Below are 17,435 nucleotides of genomic sequence, written 5' to 3'. Positions count from 1 at the left end.
GCTGCCCCCAACTGTACCTGGCAGTGTCATCTCAGAGCTGTCTCTGGGTGGTAGTAGGTGAGTGCAGGTATCTTTCTCACATGTTCTGGAAGTTTGAAGAAGGGAGTGAATCCAGACCCAGTTCTGTTTATCACTCACTACCATATCTCCTCTTTGAGATCCAAACTGTGGGCATATCTCATTGTTGTTCAGCGGTTTGAGATTCTTTTTTCCTTAAAGAATTCCACACATGTTTTTACAATATGCCCTTTCATCCAACCTTTAAACGTGAAACCGTTGGGAAATTTGTCTTAAATAATATGACTGTATTTTTACCTCTAGGAAAAGAAGTCCTCACAGCAAACAGGTTGCAAAATGTTGAGTGCTTGACTTTTGACTGGATCTCAAGGAATCTCTACTGGACAGATGGAGGGCTAAAGAGTGTCACTGTCCTGAGGCTGGCCGATAAGTCCCGACGACAGATAGTCAGCAACTTAAACAACCCTCGCTCCATTGTGGTGCATCCCACTGCTGGGTACGTGAGAGCTTGCAACACAACTGCTGAATGCCTCTCACAGTGGGCTGTCCTGGTGAAGCTCACCTTCAATTTCATCTCTTTGCCGTAACCTTAGGGGATCACCTTAAAATTTAAGTTTTACCTTTCTCTGAAGTATGGTTCTCCTATAGTTACCTTAGGAAGGAAAAAAATAGCAGAGCTATCAAGGAAGGGTCCAATTCTTGCCTCACCTTAGGCAATTGATATGAAGTTTTCATGGGGGTGGTGGGCGGGATGGGGTGAGGAGTTGGGTGCTAATCATCAAGTCATTTTAAGTATTATAAGAACTTTCAAATCCCTGTTTCATGTACCATTAGCACTGGGTCAAACAGAAGGAAACAGAACAGTCTACAGTGTCCTTTTTTATTATTTATTTATTTTTACTTGAATGTGTGTAGTAACTTAGTCAGAAAAAGCCTGAGATACTCAAGTACAAGGTTGTACTTGAATGGAATGATAAAAAAACTCAAGAGATGATAAAACTAACTTGTGACTCACCTCACCAGGTTCCCTCACCTGGGGTTGGGGTGGGGCATAGATACATATCCTCTCTTTAAGTCTGTGGCTAGGTGAGGTACAGTGACTTGGGAAGGGCTCACGCTGTTGAGCCACATCTGTAGTTAAACTCTAGACCTGCTCAGACACCAGACTTGTTCTTTCTTTGTTCCTTTGTTTTCTTTATTTTTTTCTATTTTCTTCCTTCCTTTCCTTCCTTCCTTCCTTCCTTCCTTCCTTCCTTCCTTCCTTCCTTCCTTCCTTCCTTCCTTTCTCTCTCTCTCTTTCTTTCTCCCTCTCTCTCTTTCTAAAAGCTGTGCTCTCTTTATACTTTCAGTTTTTCTTTGTAAACCTTATTCACCAATACAGTTAAATGGTTGAATTTTCTAATGAATTTATAGCAACCTGAATCTTCAGTTTTGAAAAGCTGTTGCATTCTTACTATTTTCTTTGAAATGATGTGAAGCCATCATAGTTTAGGAAGTTACACCCAGAAATGGTTTTGATTCCTAGGGATTGTATAAAAGAGAAAAAGAAGTGGAGGGAAAAATAAGTGGTGTGTGACTTTAATCCCAGCAATTGGGAGGCAGGGGAAGGCAGATCTCTGAGTTCAAGGCCAGCCTTGTATACACAGTGAGTTCCAGGACAGCTAGAGTTAAGCCAGGTTCAAAACAAAACCAAATAATTTTTTGTAGAGTTATAAATTCCTTATAGAAGAATAAATAGAGAATGGTCTGGTGGGTTCTGAATTTTTAAGCCCAGATTAAAAGCAAATAAATTTGATTTCTTATTCATAAAGTTTTCGCTATGTAACCTGAATCATGGTCACATATGAAAGATGGCAGCTAACTATTAACTAGCATTGATGTTGTAGTGCTGATGGCAGAGGCAAGAGAAACATAAACTGAATACCAGCTTGGCTATGTGGGTGGACATAAACTCAGCAAACTCTGTTTTCTCTTTCTTTCTTCTTCCTTCCTTCCTTCCTTCCTTCCTTCCTTCCTTCCTTCCTTCCTTCCTTCCTTCCTTCCTTCCTTTCTTCCTTCCTTCCTTTCTTTCTTTCTTTTTTTGAGACAGGGTCTCCCTATGTATGTCCTGAATTCACTATGTAGACCAGGCTGGTCTTGAACTCACAATAGCTCTAGCTGTCCTGCAACTCTCTATGGAACTCAGGGTGACAGGTTTCCCAGGTGTTGGGAATTAAAGGTCTCCACTAATATGTTGGGTGACAGAAGTTTTACAACCTGTATAGTCTAATTATTTCTCTCTCCTGGATGCCCATTTTAATATCATGTATAATTGTGACTGCGATTACATATCAGTTTGTTCCAAAATTGTCCTGCTTGATTTGCTCCCACTTTCTAGGTATATGTTCCTGAGTGATTGGTTCCGTCCTGCAAAAATTATGAGAGCATGGAGTGATGGATCTCACTTAATGCCCATAGTCAACACTAGTCTGGGGTGGCCCAACGGCTTGGCCATTGATTGGAGGTAAGTAGATACCATCTGGATTTTAATCACTTTCCAGTGTGGAGAAGGTATCCTGGACACTGGTTCCAGTATACTGGACACATGGTGGTGTGTTGCAGTAAGGAAATGAATCCTGCATGTTTCTGAGACTTTTTGATCACTGTCAGGTCATGGGTAATGGATGCTGAATGATCTAGAATACAAATCCAACTGGCCAGCTGCTGGTGGGATAAAAAATCAATACACTCCTTAGTATTCTGAGGAAATTTCTAGAAACAGTAGAATGACTAGGTCAAGATGGATAAAGTTCATGTAGAGTTCATGTAGAGATCTGATTAAATGTAGCAAGCTTGGGCTTAATCTTATAGAGACACCTTAAGGATAGTAATTAATCAACAAGTGAATTAGTTAATGAATACTGAACCAATTGACCAGTGTATATTTGTTTATGCATGCTTTGGGGGTTCTCAGGAGTTGATGATCTATCTAGGAAGAAGACCAATTAGCTTATAAATATGTTATTAAAGCAGGTTATGGGAGAAATAGGCCAGTCTTTTAAACATTAACATCAATATTCTTGTCTATTTCTCAAGGAGGAAAACACATTTCCCAACTCAAAGATTTAAAAATTTAAGCTTACTGTATCTGTGAAAGCATACAATGTAAATTATTAATAAACATATTTGACTTTTGTATGAAAGTTAACTACCAAGGTCCTCACTCTTCAGGGCACTCATGTCTCGGGATTAAATAACATATCATCTTCTTTTTTAGTACTTCACGATTGTACTGGGTAGATGCCTTTTTTGATAAGATTGAGCACAGCAACCTTGATGGTTTGGATAGAAAAAGACTGGGCCACGTAGACCAGATGACTCATCCATTTGGACTCACTGTTTTTAAAGGTATGCTTTGAAGCAACAAGAGGTATATATTTACCACAAAACTCTATCCTTACCCCATAATATGCTCATGAAGAGCAGAAACATGATTGTGTTTTTTATTCATATTTCTGTATAATTTTCACATTGCTAGTAAAGATTTCTGAGAGCCATGGAATTGTGGGAAATGATGGAGACTATGATTATTGCCAAACTTTGGTCTACGTCTCTCAACTACCTTCTTCAATGGTAGTATGCTTCTGTGACTTGGTTTGCTTAGAATGCCTGTCTGTCTGTCTGTCTATCATCTATCTATCTATCTATCTATCTATCTATCTATCTATCTATCTCTGGTGAGTCAGGCTTGGTGGCACACACTCATTTGGGATCACCCAGAGAGTGGCCTGGGCCACAATTTTAAGTCATGGCTTAATAAGACCATACAGAATAAAACAGTTGACTTGTTTATTCCAAGAAACAGGGTTCTTGTGTGCAGCTCATGAACTACTCACAAATGCTTGCTCAAACCTTCTGGTAGTGCGTTCCTGCTATCCCAGCACTTGGAAGGCAGGGCAATCGTGAGACCAGCTTGGGCTGCAGGGCAAGCTCGCAGCTAACTTAATGGAATAAACTGAATAGGGAGACCTTGTTGTCCAGACAACTGAACAAAGTATACCATAATTTGTCTACTTTGAGGGGTGACACTTTGTAGAAAGAACTACCAAAAGCCTTGTGTATGAACTAGTTGTGTTCCTGTTGGAACCCCAAAGTCGAATACTTAGCATAGTGCTCTAAACAACTAGAGTGGGGTAGTCATACTGAATATTCCATCCTGCTGTCTATCTGTGGAGTGTGTGGTATTTTAAAAAATATTTTAAAAATGCTCTGAGATTTTTGATGAGATGAGTCAATTATAAACAGTCATCCCTCCCGTTTTTACTCCCCCTTTCAAATATTGTCTGTGAGTCTCGTGCTATTTGCTAGTCATAGGAGCATTTTTTAAATGTGAATTTTCCTCTGTTGTATGGTGGGATGTTTGGATATCTTTTGGTTTTACCACTATGAAAAATAGTGAGTGCATTCCCATGAGAACAATACTAGCTCCCAAAATATTGGTTTCAGTCAATTCTGACTTCTGCTATGAATCTTTTCCCCCTTTCTTTTCCTTGGAAGACAGGGTCTCTCTACAGAAGCCAAGCTCATTCAAACCCATGATCTTCTTTCCACAGTCTCAGAAATCTATGAATGCTAAGCATGCCTAGCTAGTTTCCCTACGAATTTGGTATGGGATGCTCTTTTATTTCACAATACTATACAAATCATTAATTTTTTACCAAAAGACTAGCTAGACTTTCTTGACTGTATACTTCACAGGACTATAAGTTTGACTTGACTCTTTGTCTGCTTAGATACAATGAGACATCGTTCTGAATGGTGGAACTGACATTTGCAATAAATGGAGATATGATTTAGTGGCTTTGATGGCCTACTAGTATGGGCCACAGAAGAGGAAACCTGATTTTATAACATGGGTGACATTGTTAGCATTTATTCTTAGTTTTATTTTCTAATTAGTTATGGTCTTAATTTACACAGAATATATTGATGAAATCGAAATCATTAGGCTCATATGTACGTTTGCACAGTTGTTGATAGTTTTACTCTAACTTAAAAAAATGAGATTTGGACTTCTTATTAAAAGCTTCTTCTCTTCTTCTTCCTCCTCCCCCTCCTCCTCCTCCGTCTCCTCCTCCTCCTTTCTGTGTAGCCCTGGCTGTCCTAGAACTCACTCTGTAGACCAGGCTGGCCTCAGACTCAGAGATCTGCCTTGCCTCTGCCTCCCGAGTGCTGGGATTAAAGACTTGGCCCACCATCTCCCAGCAAAAGCTTCTTATTAAATTGGATCTAAAAAAATGGTAGGAATTCTCATAGGAGGCTACAGGACGCTGCACTCTGAACTGGCCTTAGAGACCATGGGCTCTGTTTCCTTTTTTCAAAATATTAAGTGTTTTGGCTGGGGATAAGAACTCAACTTTTTCATGCTTATTTGTATGATTGCTACTAAATACCATTATACATTTGCCTCAACCTGAGCCACGACGTCTATAAAATATGGACTTCCAAAGAGTAAATGGCTACAGGCAGATGAACGATGGGCTCTTGGACTACCGCATTCCTGTAAGCCTATTGCATTTCCTTAAACTGTGATGGAAACTCTAATTACTCTCTTTTCCTCCTTAGATTACGTGTACTTAACCGACTGGAGACTGGGTTCGATTATTCGAGTCAGGAAATCAGACGGTGGTGACATGACAGTTGTTCGAAGCGGCATCAGCAGTATAATGCTCGTGAAAGCATATGATGCTGACCTGCAGACCGGTGAGGGGCGTTGCCAAGTAGTCTCCATGCAGACACAGTTATCTGACTTGTTGGTTCCTTTCTCTTTAACTGTGCCTTCAATATAATTCCTCACAACGCTACATTCCTGCCAGCCATATAGTTCAACACAGCAAGACTCTGGTTTCTTGGAAATACATACCTTAGAACTTTCCTGTACTTAACCCGAATGCTGTCTTTGGTGGGCTGATTCCTGACTTTGTAGTGCTGAAGTTTGGATCTAGCTGTTTCTGCATTTTCAGGGTCTAACTACTGCAACCAGACCACCCATCCCAACGGTGACTGCAGCCATTTCTGCTTCCCCGTACCCAACTTCCAGCGGGTGTGTGGCTGCCCCTATGGCATGACGCTTCAGAGGGATCAAATGACTTGTGAGGGAGACCCAGCCCGAGAGCCACCCACACAGCAGTGTGGCTCCTACTCCTTTCCCTGCAACAATGGCAAGTGTGTGCCGAGTTTCTTCCGCTGCGATGGAGTGGATGATTGTCATGACAACAGCGATGAGCATCAGTGTGGGGCCTTTAGTAAGTATCTGAGCTGGAGTGTTGGGGAGGTGACTAGAGCAGAAGACTGGCCATCCATAAGCAATAATCAAAGCATGGAAAAATACCACTGAGGCATTCTTTTAGAATATAAGATTCATAACATATTCTCAAAAGACTTATAGCAAGTTAAGCAATACAGATAATTCATAAGTAATGTTATAGATGCATTAGACTGTTATTGATAATTCTTTTGATCATAGCTCTTTGGAATAATATAGTCAGTTCATCCTTTAAAAATCAATTAGGGCTGAGAATAGGTCTCAGTCGTAGTGAAACTGCTTAGCATGAGCAGGACCCTGGGTTTGATCAGCAGCAATGGCTAGAATAGAATTACAGGATAGGTCCTTGCAACTGTAGCCTTTGAAAACAGCATGTCCTGTGTGTGTTTTAGCCTTCCTTTTGGAGTGAAATGAACTGAAGTGGAGTGGATCTCTGATTCTTCACTTTTTTGGTGATATTCTAGTCTACGAAGCTTCAGTCCTAACGATTACCATTGCCGAAGGCCCAAATATCCCATTAAAAAAAAATTGAAAATAATTGAGATCTTTAGAAGCATCTATTAAAATAAGGTCGGGAGTAACCTGTGCTTTTAGAGTGAAAGAAGAGTTGTTTGAAAAGTTGTACATTTTCCTGAAATTGTCCTAGGAGGGAACATAAAGATGAGCCAGGATTATGCCAACTAGAGCTTTAGTCTTGCGAAGATTCCCATATCTTTCAAAGTCTAATTTAAGATAATTACATAGTAATCATAGTTTCCTTTTGATGGTTAAGAGAGGATATCCATGTATGTACACACACACATAGACACACACACACACACACACACACACACACAGTATATGCATATATATTATGCTTGGTACTTACCAAACCTAAACCATTCACACATTTCTTCTTATTTTGTGTGATAGTGTATTGAAAGGTGAGAAGATCTTTGTTTCTCTAGGAACAACCTCATAAATGTTTAGAACCAAACACTTTCTTTTATTAATTAATTAATTAATTATTATTTTTTATTTTCTATATTCTTTGTTTACATTACAAATGATTTCCCCTTTCCGGGTTCCCCCCTCCCCATATGTCCCATAAGCCCTCTTCCCTCCGCCCGTTCCCCAATCAACCCCCTCCCACTTCTCTGTCCTGGCAATCCCCTACAATGCTGCGTCAAGCCTTTCCAGGACCAGGGCCCTCTCCTTCCTTCTTCTTGGGAATGATTTGATATGTGAGTGGTGTCTTGGGTATTCAGAGCTTCTGGGCTAACATCCACTTATCAGTGACTGCGTTCCATGCGTGTCCTTTTGTGACTGGGCCGCCTCACTAGGGTGATAGTGTAGCACGCTCACGCCCCCTTGTGGCTCTTTGTAGATAACACTTGCTCGTCTTCGGCCTTCACGTGCGTCCACGGCGGACAGTGCATCCCCGGCCCGTGGCGCTGTGACAAACAGAACGACTGTTTAGATGGCAGTGATGAGCAAAACTGCCCCACTCGTTCGACGACGACGACTTGCCCGTCCACCTCCTTCACCTGCGACAATCACATGTGCATCCCAAAGGACTGGGTCTGTGACACCGACAATGATTGTTCGGATGGATCGGATGAAAAGAACTGTCGTGAGTGCTGAGCTGATTTCTCTGGGCTGCGTAGCCTGGGGTGTATGTAGGTCTGAGGAGCCTTGGAGTTTTCCCCGAAGGCTCTTGCAGTTCTCTCCTTATCAGCCTCTGGAGGTCATTAGTCTGATACTTGTTGAAAGCTTCTCCTGAAGGGACGGAGCTTTGTCAGCACAGCACAGCACAGCTGTCAGACATCCAGATAGAAACTATAAACAAAGGAAGGCCAACAAAGGGCTGCAGCTGGATGCAGTGGTGCACATCTGTAGTCCCCGCTAACTGCTGCTGTAAAGGAAGGAGAGGACTGAGGACAATCAGTGGAGGATGACATCAACCTGTGGCTGTCAGATGCATGTGTACTCATGCATGTTTCTGACATCCAGTTATGATCTTGTATCTCTGCGTCACACATGTCTACATGTTTTTTGAAAAAAAGGCTTTAATGAAAAAAAAAATGTACCCAGTACCTTGTAAGCATCCTGACATCTGACTGTTTGTTTTTCTTTTTTATCTTTTCATTTAATACAGAATAAGGACACAGGCTCTCTTTATCTCCCTGGTTCTTATTCTTTAGCATTGTTATTTGTAACAATAGTTTAAGATAGAACAGTTCTCTGGACTAAATTATTATACTGGTTGCAGGCCTAAGCAATTCATTTTCTTTCTGAGGAAGTTGGGCCTTTCTAATTTTTGCTGTCTAGCAGTGTGTGATTTTCAGTGACTTTATGGAGGGATAGGCAGCCTGCATGGCAGCAACTCCAGGATTGGTGTTTCCTGGCATGTGGTGAGCTGACCGTGTCACTCAGACACTACACTTCTTCTTAGCCAAAAGGCCAAGAAGCAATGACCATGCCACTCAGATTTGGCAGTCACAGACTCATGAGCTACAGCCCCAGGGTGAACACTCCTTCAAGGAAAGGAACAAGCCATTCCTTGATGAATGGCTTCTGTTTCCAAAGATTTAATTCCGAATTCTCGCTCGGGGTTCTCCCACTGCGCTGGCTTTGACAGGGCTGCTTGTCTGAAAGAGTCTGTGTACAGAGGACCGAGATGAGACCGTCAACAGAAAATAAACTTGGTTTTGTTTTTGTTTGTCATTAGAAGCCTCAGGGACCTGCCAGCCTACGCAGTTTCGTTGTCCCGACCACCGGTGTATCAGCCCGCTGTATGTCTGTGACGGGGATAAGGACTGTGCTGACGGATCTGATGAGGCGGGCTGTGGTGAGTGGATGGCCCTGCTTTCCCTTACCGTGTGCTCTGTTTGTTTGTCTTGGAGTTATCATCATACACTTTTCTCTTTCGTTTTCAGTGTTAAACTGCACGAGCTCTCAGTTCAAATGTGCGGACGGTAGCTCTTGCATTAACAGCAGGTACCGCTGTGATGGGGTGTATGATTGCAAGGACAACTCTGACGAGGCGGGCTGTCGTAAGTGCCACACACACAGTGTACTTCAGACAAAAGGATCCCTTATTTTAGTATTGGATATTACTGTACAGTTTTCAATTCAGACAAAGCGGAGGAAGACATAAAGCACACTGTGTTCTTAAGAGAATGAGATATTGACATGAACTGATATGTCATGGGAAATATTGTCATATAATGATTTGCAGACAGCTGGTGTTATATAAATGGACATATCAAATAGTTAATTCCTTACTTTTCTTATTTTCACATTCCAAGGATATCCAACAATGTGGTTTTTAAAATTACATTTATTTGCTTGTGTGTTATTTGTGTGCACACATGTGGATGTACACATGTGTCATGGTACATATATAGAAGCCAGAAGACAACTTGGAGGGGCGGGTCAGTCCTTTTTATCCATTATGTGAATTTTTAAGCCTTTAACCATTTTGCCAGTCCTATCTATATGCAGTTTCTCTGAAATCTCGACTGGGAAGCCAAATTGAGAAATAGAAATGGTATAGGCCTGTATGGAATTGACTCATTCATTCAAGCTGTTGATTTGCCCATAGAGAGCTTATAAAAGGGCTATGGTAACTGAAGCCAGGCAGATAGTGTTAGATGTGTCTTAGTTAAACTTCTATGAAGGGTTAGAAAGCAAAAAACGTCTTCTAATCCCAAGAGCTAAGGAGAACTCTGTGTAATTCTGATGGACCCTGCTCTCTTATAGTCCCAGATTAGGGACCTATGACATTATGATTCTTCATTTGCTTGAACAGTGACATTTTAGACCATTCCAAGGAATAAGAAAGGAAGTATGTAAATTCATTGATGGGGGAGGTGGGGGGGGCACGCGAAGAAACAGCACGAATTTCTGACTTTTATGCAAGAGTGCATAGCTTGTTGTCGGATCCACTAATCTTCCCATAAAAATTTCCATGTACCACAATGTGCAGGAGCATTTGATATCTTTTAGCTTTTAGTCTTAGTTCCATTTTAATCATTATCATAAGCCTGTTTGTCCAGAATAAACTCCTCTGAATCTTTGTCATAAAAGGATCATAAATTCAATCACATGTGCCTCTGTTCACTCTAGCAACCAGGCCTCCTGGTATGTGCCACCCGGATGAGTTTCAGTGCCAGGGAGATGGTACGTGCATCCCTAACACCTGGGAGTGTGATGGGCATCCAGACTGTATCCATGGATCGGACGAACACAACGGCTGTGTGCCTAAGACCTGCTCTCCGTCTCATTTTCTCTGTGACAATGGAAACTGCATCTACAAGGCGTGGGTCTGTGACGGGGACAATGACTGCAGGGATATGAGTGACGAGAAGGACTGTCCTACCCAGCCTTTTCACTGTCCTAGCTCCCAGTGGCAGTGCCCAGGCTACAGCACCTGTATCAATCTGAGCGCCCTGTGTGACGGCGTCTTTGACTGTCCCAATGGGACTGACGAGTCCCCTCTTTGCAGTAAGTTCCCCGATCACAGTTTACTGGACACAAATTTATTCTGAATAGTAGATGGCTGTACCCCAGCACTGTCACAGCCCCTGTATAGTATTTTGGGAAAGGGATTTTAGTTCCTCTGTGATTTAATATCCCTGTAGGAGTAACAATAAATTCCAATAAATGATGACTGCATAACACTTCTCATTAATTCCTTTTTACTGTGTCTGTGGTTTCTCCTCTCTTTATGTCACCGTTCAGCTTATCAGGTCATCAAATTTAATGTAGCTCTCTTAGTAATGTGTCCTAACTTGAAGTAAACTTTTCTAACTTGAAGATTTTCTAATTTTAATCGGAACTTGTCATATAACCAATGAAACCCAGGGGGTTGTATGTTTGTGGTGATTAAAATGCTCTGATTGGCATGTAATCCTAATTACTGTCCTCTCTCTTTCCTCTCTAATTAATGTTCACTCTCAGATGAACCACAGCAAGGTATGACTGTGAAGATCCTAGACCTTATGATTTCACATGTGTCATGTAAATGCTGACATGGTACTAATTACTGTGATTTCCCCTTCTAGTGCATGTTCTGTGTTTTGACTCTTTACCCATAAGAGCTCCTGGTAATAAGGAGTATTTTCATACCCAATATATGACCAGGTATATATTTGGGCTGCTTCTGCCATTGCCACGCTGGCCCTAAGAATAAGGAATGATGGATGTGTAAGCAAATTGTGTCCTCGCCAGTTGATCATTCCCAGTTTTTCATGCAGAACATTTCTAGTTAGGCTGGAGAATTCCAGAGGGAGCACGTTAAGACTTCTCTGCTTCATCGGTGACAGTTTGGTTTCTTGATGCCAGCATTAATTTCTCAAAATTCTCCCATAGCTGTAAATGGAGCTATACTGGAGGGTGGTTGTAGAGACCCCTATGGATAAAATAGCCTCAGGCAATTCAGAGAAGACACTATGGAGATCACCCAAGAGATTGGGGTGTTTAATTAACTCTCATTAAAGTAGGCGAGGGACTACATGGGAGTGAGTCAAAAAACGCAAGGCTGTCTGACTTTCCCCCCTGTGACTCTTTCTTCTAGATCAAGACAGCTGCACACATTTTAATGGTGGCTGCACTCACCAGTGCATGCAAGGGCCCTTCGGAGCCACCTGCCTATGCCCACTAGGATACCAACTTGCCAATGATACCAAGACCTGTGAAGATGTAAATGAGTGTGATATTCCAGGCTTTTGCAGCCAGCACTGTGTCAACATGAGAGGTTCCTTCCGGTGCGCTTGTGATCCAGAATATACATTGGAAAGTGATGGGCGGACTTGCAAAGTCACAGGTAATTATTAAGCTTAAAAGGGAACTAACTCCAGGAAATTTAATAGCCTCTCTCAAAGTGTAAGCCTTTGGTAAGATTGATTATCGGTCAGTCTGACTAGACAGCTTATTCACTGCGTTTTAACCCATATGAAAGTGAATATTCTAGATATTAGAATATTGATTCAGCTGCTCTCAAAGTGATTCAACAGAGGAGGGTTTAAAAGTTTCCTTTTTGCAGGATGCAGTGGCATATACCTGTTATCCCAGCACTTGGGATCAGATTAGCCTGGGCTTCATAGTGGTTCAAGTCCAATCTGGACTACATGAAAGCTTTGCTTCAAAAATAGCAATTTCAAACAAGGAACCTTTCTTTTCAATAGGACTGGATGAAAACAGTCTAAGGAATAGATTGAATCTTATTATCTGGAGTTTCCACCCAAGATCCAACAAGTTGGCTCTAGTCTTTTCTTTCCCTTAGAGAATAGGCTAGGAAAAGAAACTTCCTTTTAAGGAAGTAGATCCATCATTGTTACTGATACACTTATTGGTCAGAACTCTGATTTTGTTGCAGCAGCTGCAGTGAAGGCAGAGACCAGTCTCTAAATGCAGTGTGACTTAATCCTAAAAGGACCAGGGGGAAAGGAATATTAGTAGACAGAACTCTCTGCCACACCTAATGGTTTGGGGGAAAACAAAAATACTTGAAACTTGGATCCTGCCAAGAATCAAGCCTACAGTCTGCTAAGATAGCAAATTGCCACAATAAAAGCAGCTCAAGGATCAATGTATGAACAACTCACTCCAGACTGGCACTTAGATGCCCACTGCACTAATCCAAGAAAGAAAGCTCTTTCAGACGATAACTATTTTACCTGCTAATGAATATCAGTGAGCAAACAAGATTCCCCTGATCCCACTTAGCTTCTGATGAGATCAGGGATGTTCAGGATGATACGTCTATAGACTAAAGTGTTTAATTCTAGTGGTCTTACTCTCCCATTTCTCTAGTTTGATACCATGCACTGGATGTTGACTAGACTCTTGAATTTTTTTTTCTTTCAGATTCATTGACAGTTTCTTTTTCTTTTTTCTTTTTTTCCTTTTCCTGCACAGCATCTGAAAATCTGATGTTAGTTGTAGCAAGTCGTGACAAAATCATTGTGGACAATATCACTGCCCACACGCACAACATCTATTCTCTGGTCCAGGATGTTTCTTTTGTGGTTGCTCTTGATTTTGATTCAGTCACTGGTCGTGTCTTTTGGAGTGACTTATTGCAGGGTAAAACCTGGAGTGTCTTTCAAAATGGAACAGACAAGAGAGTGGTAAGTACTATTCTCTATCTACGGTCCTTTTAGATTTTCTGTTGTTGCTCACCAAGAGAAGGTCCGGCCCTCCCTCATCCTGGGCAGCACATCATATTCAAGAAATCTGGATGCTCCTGACTTCAGGCCTGCATGCATGTGTGTGTGTGTGTGTTTTCTAGTAAGGCAAGAAAATGATGTCTGATCTCTAGTCATGAGCTGCCGTGTGACTGCCAGGAAACAGACTTGGGTTCTCTGCAAGAGTAATGAGTACTTTTAATTACTGAGCCATCTCTTTAGCCTCCTGTTTGTTTCTTAATTTTTAATAGATAAAAATAAATTTCTTTAGCGAACACTGTAAGTATTTACACATTGGTAGAGCTCCTTGGCAAGTGTAAAAGCTTTTAAAATCACAATGAAACCTCCTGCTAATACAGCTGTCTCACATTACTTAATGCTATGAATGCTTTTTATATTTATCCCTAAACACATTGTTGTTGGCTTACTGGTTAGCTACATTGGGAGACAAATTGTTCTAAGCCCAACATGTTAGATTTCTTATTCTAGGCTTCCATGTAATTTCTGTGATTACCTCCATTTATTCTTTCGCATCTTATCCTTTTGTCTGTAGGTACATGACAGTGGTCTCTCTGTGACAGAAATGATTGCAGTAGACTGGATCGGTCGCAACCTTTACTGGACAGACTATGCTCTTGAGACAATCGAAGTCTCTAAGATTGATGGAAGTCACAGGACAGTACTGATCAGCAAAAATGTCACAAAACCTAGGGGACTCGCATTAGATCCCAGAATGGGGTAAGAGAGACATTTACTAGTTTAAACATGCAAGTATTGAATGTATGGTAGGTTTCCAATTAATGCATATAGTAATAATGTCCCGTAGAAGAGTTACACTGAACTGTGATTTTGATACAACAAAATGGCTGTTTCTGCTTACAGTTCATGTTATTTCTTAGAGAATCCCTTTAAACTGTATGAGGAAGAAGCATTTGCCTTATAGGTGTAAGAGTAAGAAAAAAGAACCTTTGAAAGATTCCCCTTGGAATCTTTCATATATTTCAGAACCTTTGAAAACCTTTCCTAGATTTTAAGTAGATTTTGTAAGTTAGACTGTTTTCTATAGGATGAGTTAGACAGTTTATGTTCAATATGAGGCTGACTTCCCCGAGTTATTACACACCAGTGACATTTATAATGAATCTCGGAAGATGGAGAAGTCAACTCATTACTTAAAACTGCTAGGGTAACAAATTACTTGTGGATTGTTGGCATTGGGGCATGTCCATGTCATAATGTAATGCATGTTTTATGCACATTATAAAGACATCCAGATGGCCTGTGGCTGCATTACGATCACAAGAAGTAATGCCCTGTGTGTTGGGTGTTATCTTTCCTGTATGTGTCCCTCTCTTTACAGTGACAATGTAATGTTTTGGTCTGACTGGGGCCATCACCCTCGCATTGAGCGAGCCAGCATGGACGGCACCATGCGCACAGTCATTGTCCAGGAAAAGATCTACTGGCCCTGCGGCTTAAGTATTGACTACCCTAACCGCCTCATCTACTTCATGGATGCCTATCTTGACTACATTGAATTTTGTGATTATGATGGACATAACCGAAGGCAGGTCATTGCTAGTGATTTGGTGAGTTTGCTATAATGAAGTTCAAATTTAAACTGAAGTGGAAATCAGTATCAAGAGAACTGAGAGCACATATGCACAATGAGATGACAGAGAGAGAGAGAGAGAGAGAGAGAGAGAGAGAGAGAGAGAAAGAGAGAGAGAACCAGTGAGATATCAACCTTCTCTTGCTAACAGGAAAATTAAGATATTTATTTCAGTCAGTCATATTGTACCATGTCTTGTAAAAGATTAATAGCTAATGTGACTTCAGTGATCTGTGGATGCCAGTGTCTTTTGCTTATGTATTTTTTAAAATCACAGCCTAATAAAAGTGAATGAACTAGATTCATATTTGTGAATGAAACCAGGACCTATTATGTGTTTAACATTTTGTTTGTTTTATTCAATGGATTCTGTTTAAGTTTTACAAATTGGCCAATGCAGGACTATACATAGTTTACCAAAGAGCTATCATAGTTTAGTTCCTGTGACTTGAGGAAACCCCCGTGGAGCCATCTTTCCGGTCTTTGGAGTAACCTATACCTCTGGTATAACGGATTGAGTGGCAGAAATAGCCCTGTAAGAATTTCAGTTTTAAAAATTGATACCCAGTGTCGCTCCTAGAGTAGGAGCACTTGTATTAGCTACTTCCTGGCGTCTCCAGTCTTTAACTGGAAATCTTAAAGAATGTAAGGAGAATCTCTGGGTGTGGTCTCACTCTGGCTCTGCTTCCCAGGTTCTCCACCACCCACACGCTCTCACTGTGTTTGAAGACACTGTGTACTGGACTGACCGTGATACCCGTCAGGTTATGCAGGCCAACAAGTGGCATGGGAGGAACCGGTCTGTTGTAATGTACAGCGTTCCCCAACCACTTGGAATAGTCGCTATTCATCCTTCAAGGCAACCATCTTGTAAGTGACAGAAGCAGCCTGCCTGGGAATCTCATGACCATTTTCTCTTCTGGACATATTAGTGCCTGGGAATGCATTTCCCTTTCACAGACCACAGTATCACATGTTTTCCCTGGCCCCTGCATTGCTCTGTCTTTTACTGACTACAAGAAAATAGGTCCTTTGTAAGTGGTGAGTGCATATCTATCTTCATTGGGTTGTTTTATCCAGCAATCAGCTCTGTGACCTTTTTATGCTGCGAATTGTTGGGCCTCATTATGATGCTGCTGCCTTGTAGGTATTCTTCTGTGGCCAGCACAAGTCACCTTCATGCATGGGGTGTGGGTGGACAGATGATGTAACAATTTGGCCTTGGTGGTGATCTTTCTGTTGGGAGGGAGACCACTTAACCCTCCCATAATCTTCTCTCTGCACATCTCTCCAGTGGTGTCTCACACTCAGAGTCTGGCCCTGTTTCTTCTTCTGTGGCTTCCATTCACCACGCTGGACTACATCATGGTCCAGTGACACACCAGGCGAGTTCTTGGCTTTGACCCTTTACTTCTTTCCTCTGTCTTGAATATCTGTCTTCTGTCTCTTTTGGAAATGGCTATCTTGTGTCATTTAGGGTTCTGCTCAAATGCTGCTTTCTCAGAGAAGCTGTTCTTAACCACCTTGCCCCCAACGGCCACCATGCTGTCCCTCATATCTGCTTATCCTTATGTTCTGCAGTCAACACCCCCAATGTGAACGGCTTCCTTTCTACAATGCACAGTCCATTTATTCTCAGTGTTTGAATGGTATTTGCTACCCAGCAGAAGCTTAATATTTTTTTGTGAGGAAGAAGAATGGGTTATCTAGCATGCCATAAGTAGAAGAAATGGGATCTAGAAGCACCCTGTGAGCTGAGATGTCCTCTTTTCAAGGACTGGCACATGCAAGGATGTGGAAAAATTGGAGATTGCTATCTAAGGAAAACTTAGATATCACTGGATAAGCATCAAGGTCACGCGAAAGACTTATAACCTGCTTTCATTTCATGAAAGAAGATAGCTTTTAGGTCCGGCAAAGAGACATTGTATTTATACCATGAGTTCTAGATAATTCAGTGACTGCTCATAATCTGGTTACAGATTGGGTTAACCTAGGACTTTGTCCTTTCTCATGTGCCCAGTAGCTAAGGTAACTGCAAGCATTCTCCTTTGCAACAACAGGAGCTCTGGGTAGGACCATGACCTTACCTACTGAACTGTAGACAATTTTATATTCAAACGTGCCTTTCTCTTTCTTTCTCCCACAGCCCCGAATCCATGTGCCTCTGCCGCCTGCAGCCATCTTTGCCTGCTTTCTGCACAGGCGCCTAGACATTATTCTTGTGCTTGTCCTTCAGGATGGAACCTCTCTGATGATTCTGTCAACTGTGTGAGGGGTAAGCGTGCCCTGATGATCAGACCTGTCATAGTTTGTGCTAGGCTGTGGA

General features: G+C 41.6%; 1 protein-coding gene across 1 annotated transcript in view; it reads left to right on the top strand.

The window, feature by feature from the left end:
• Lrp2 (LDL receptor related protein 2) overlaps window positions 1-17,435 on the top strand; it is a 163,093-nt gene that overhangs the window by 69,575 nt on the left and 76,083 nt on the right. The window contains exons 17-31 of the mRNA XM_052182629.1: window positions 322-514; window positions 2,396-2,521; window positions 3,275-3,405; window positions 5,623-5,760; window positions 6,021-6,302; window positions 7,689-7,934; window positions 9,033-9,152; window positions 9,241-9,357; window positions 10,433-10,810; window positions 11,883-12,131; window positions 13,226-13,437; window positions 14,048-14,232; window positions 14,855-15,083; window positions 15,799-15,976; window positions 17,256-17,384. Of these exons, the coding sequence (XP_052038589.1) occupies window positions 322-514; window positions 2,396-2,521; window positions 3,275-3,405; window positions 5,623-5,760; window positions 6,021-6,302; window positions 7,689-7,934; window positions 9,033-9,152; window positions 9,241-9,357; window positions 10,433-10,810; window positions 11,883-12,131; window positions 13,226-13,437; window positions 14,048-14,232; window positions 14,855-15,083; window positions 15,799-15,976; window positions 17,256-17,384 (2,913 nt within the window). The remainder of the gene's footprint in view (window positions 1-321; window positions 515-2,395; window positions 2,522-3,274; window positions 3,406-5,622; window positions 5,761-6,020; window positions 6,303-7,688; window positions 7,935-9,032; window positions 9,153-9,240; window positions 9,358-10,432; window positions 10,811-11,882; window positions 12,132-13,225; window positions 13,438-14,047; window positions 14,233-14,854; window positions 15,084-15,798; window positions 15,977-17,255; window positions 17,385-17,435) is intronic.

The sequence above is a fragment of the Apodemus sylvaticus genome, chromosome 5 (assembly GCF_947179515.1).
Source record: "Apodemus sylvaticus chromosome 5, mApoSyl1.1, whole genome shotgun sequence".
Taxonomy (NCBI): domain Eukaryota; kingdom Metazoa; phylum Chordata; class Mammalia; order Rodentia; family Muridae; genus Apodemus; species Apodemus sylvaticus.
This window is presented reverse-complemented; position numbering and strand designations above follow the sequence as displayed.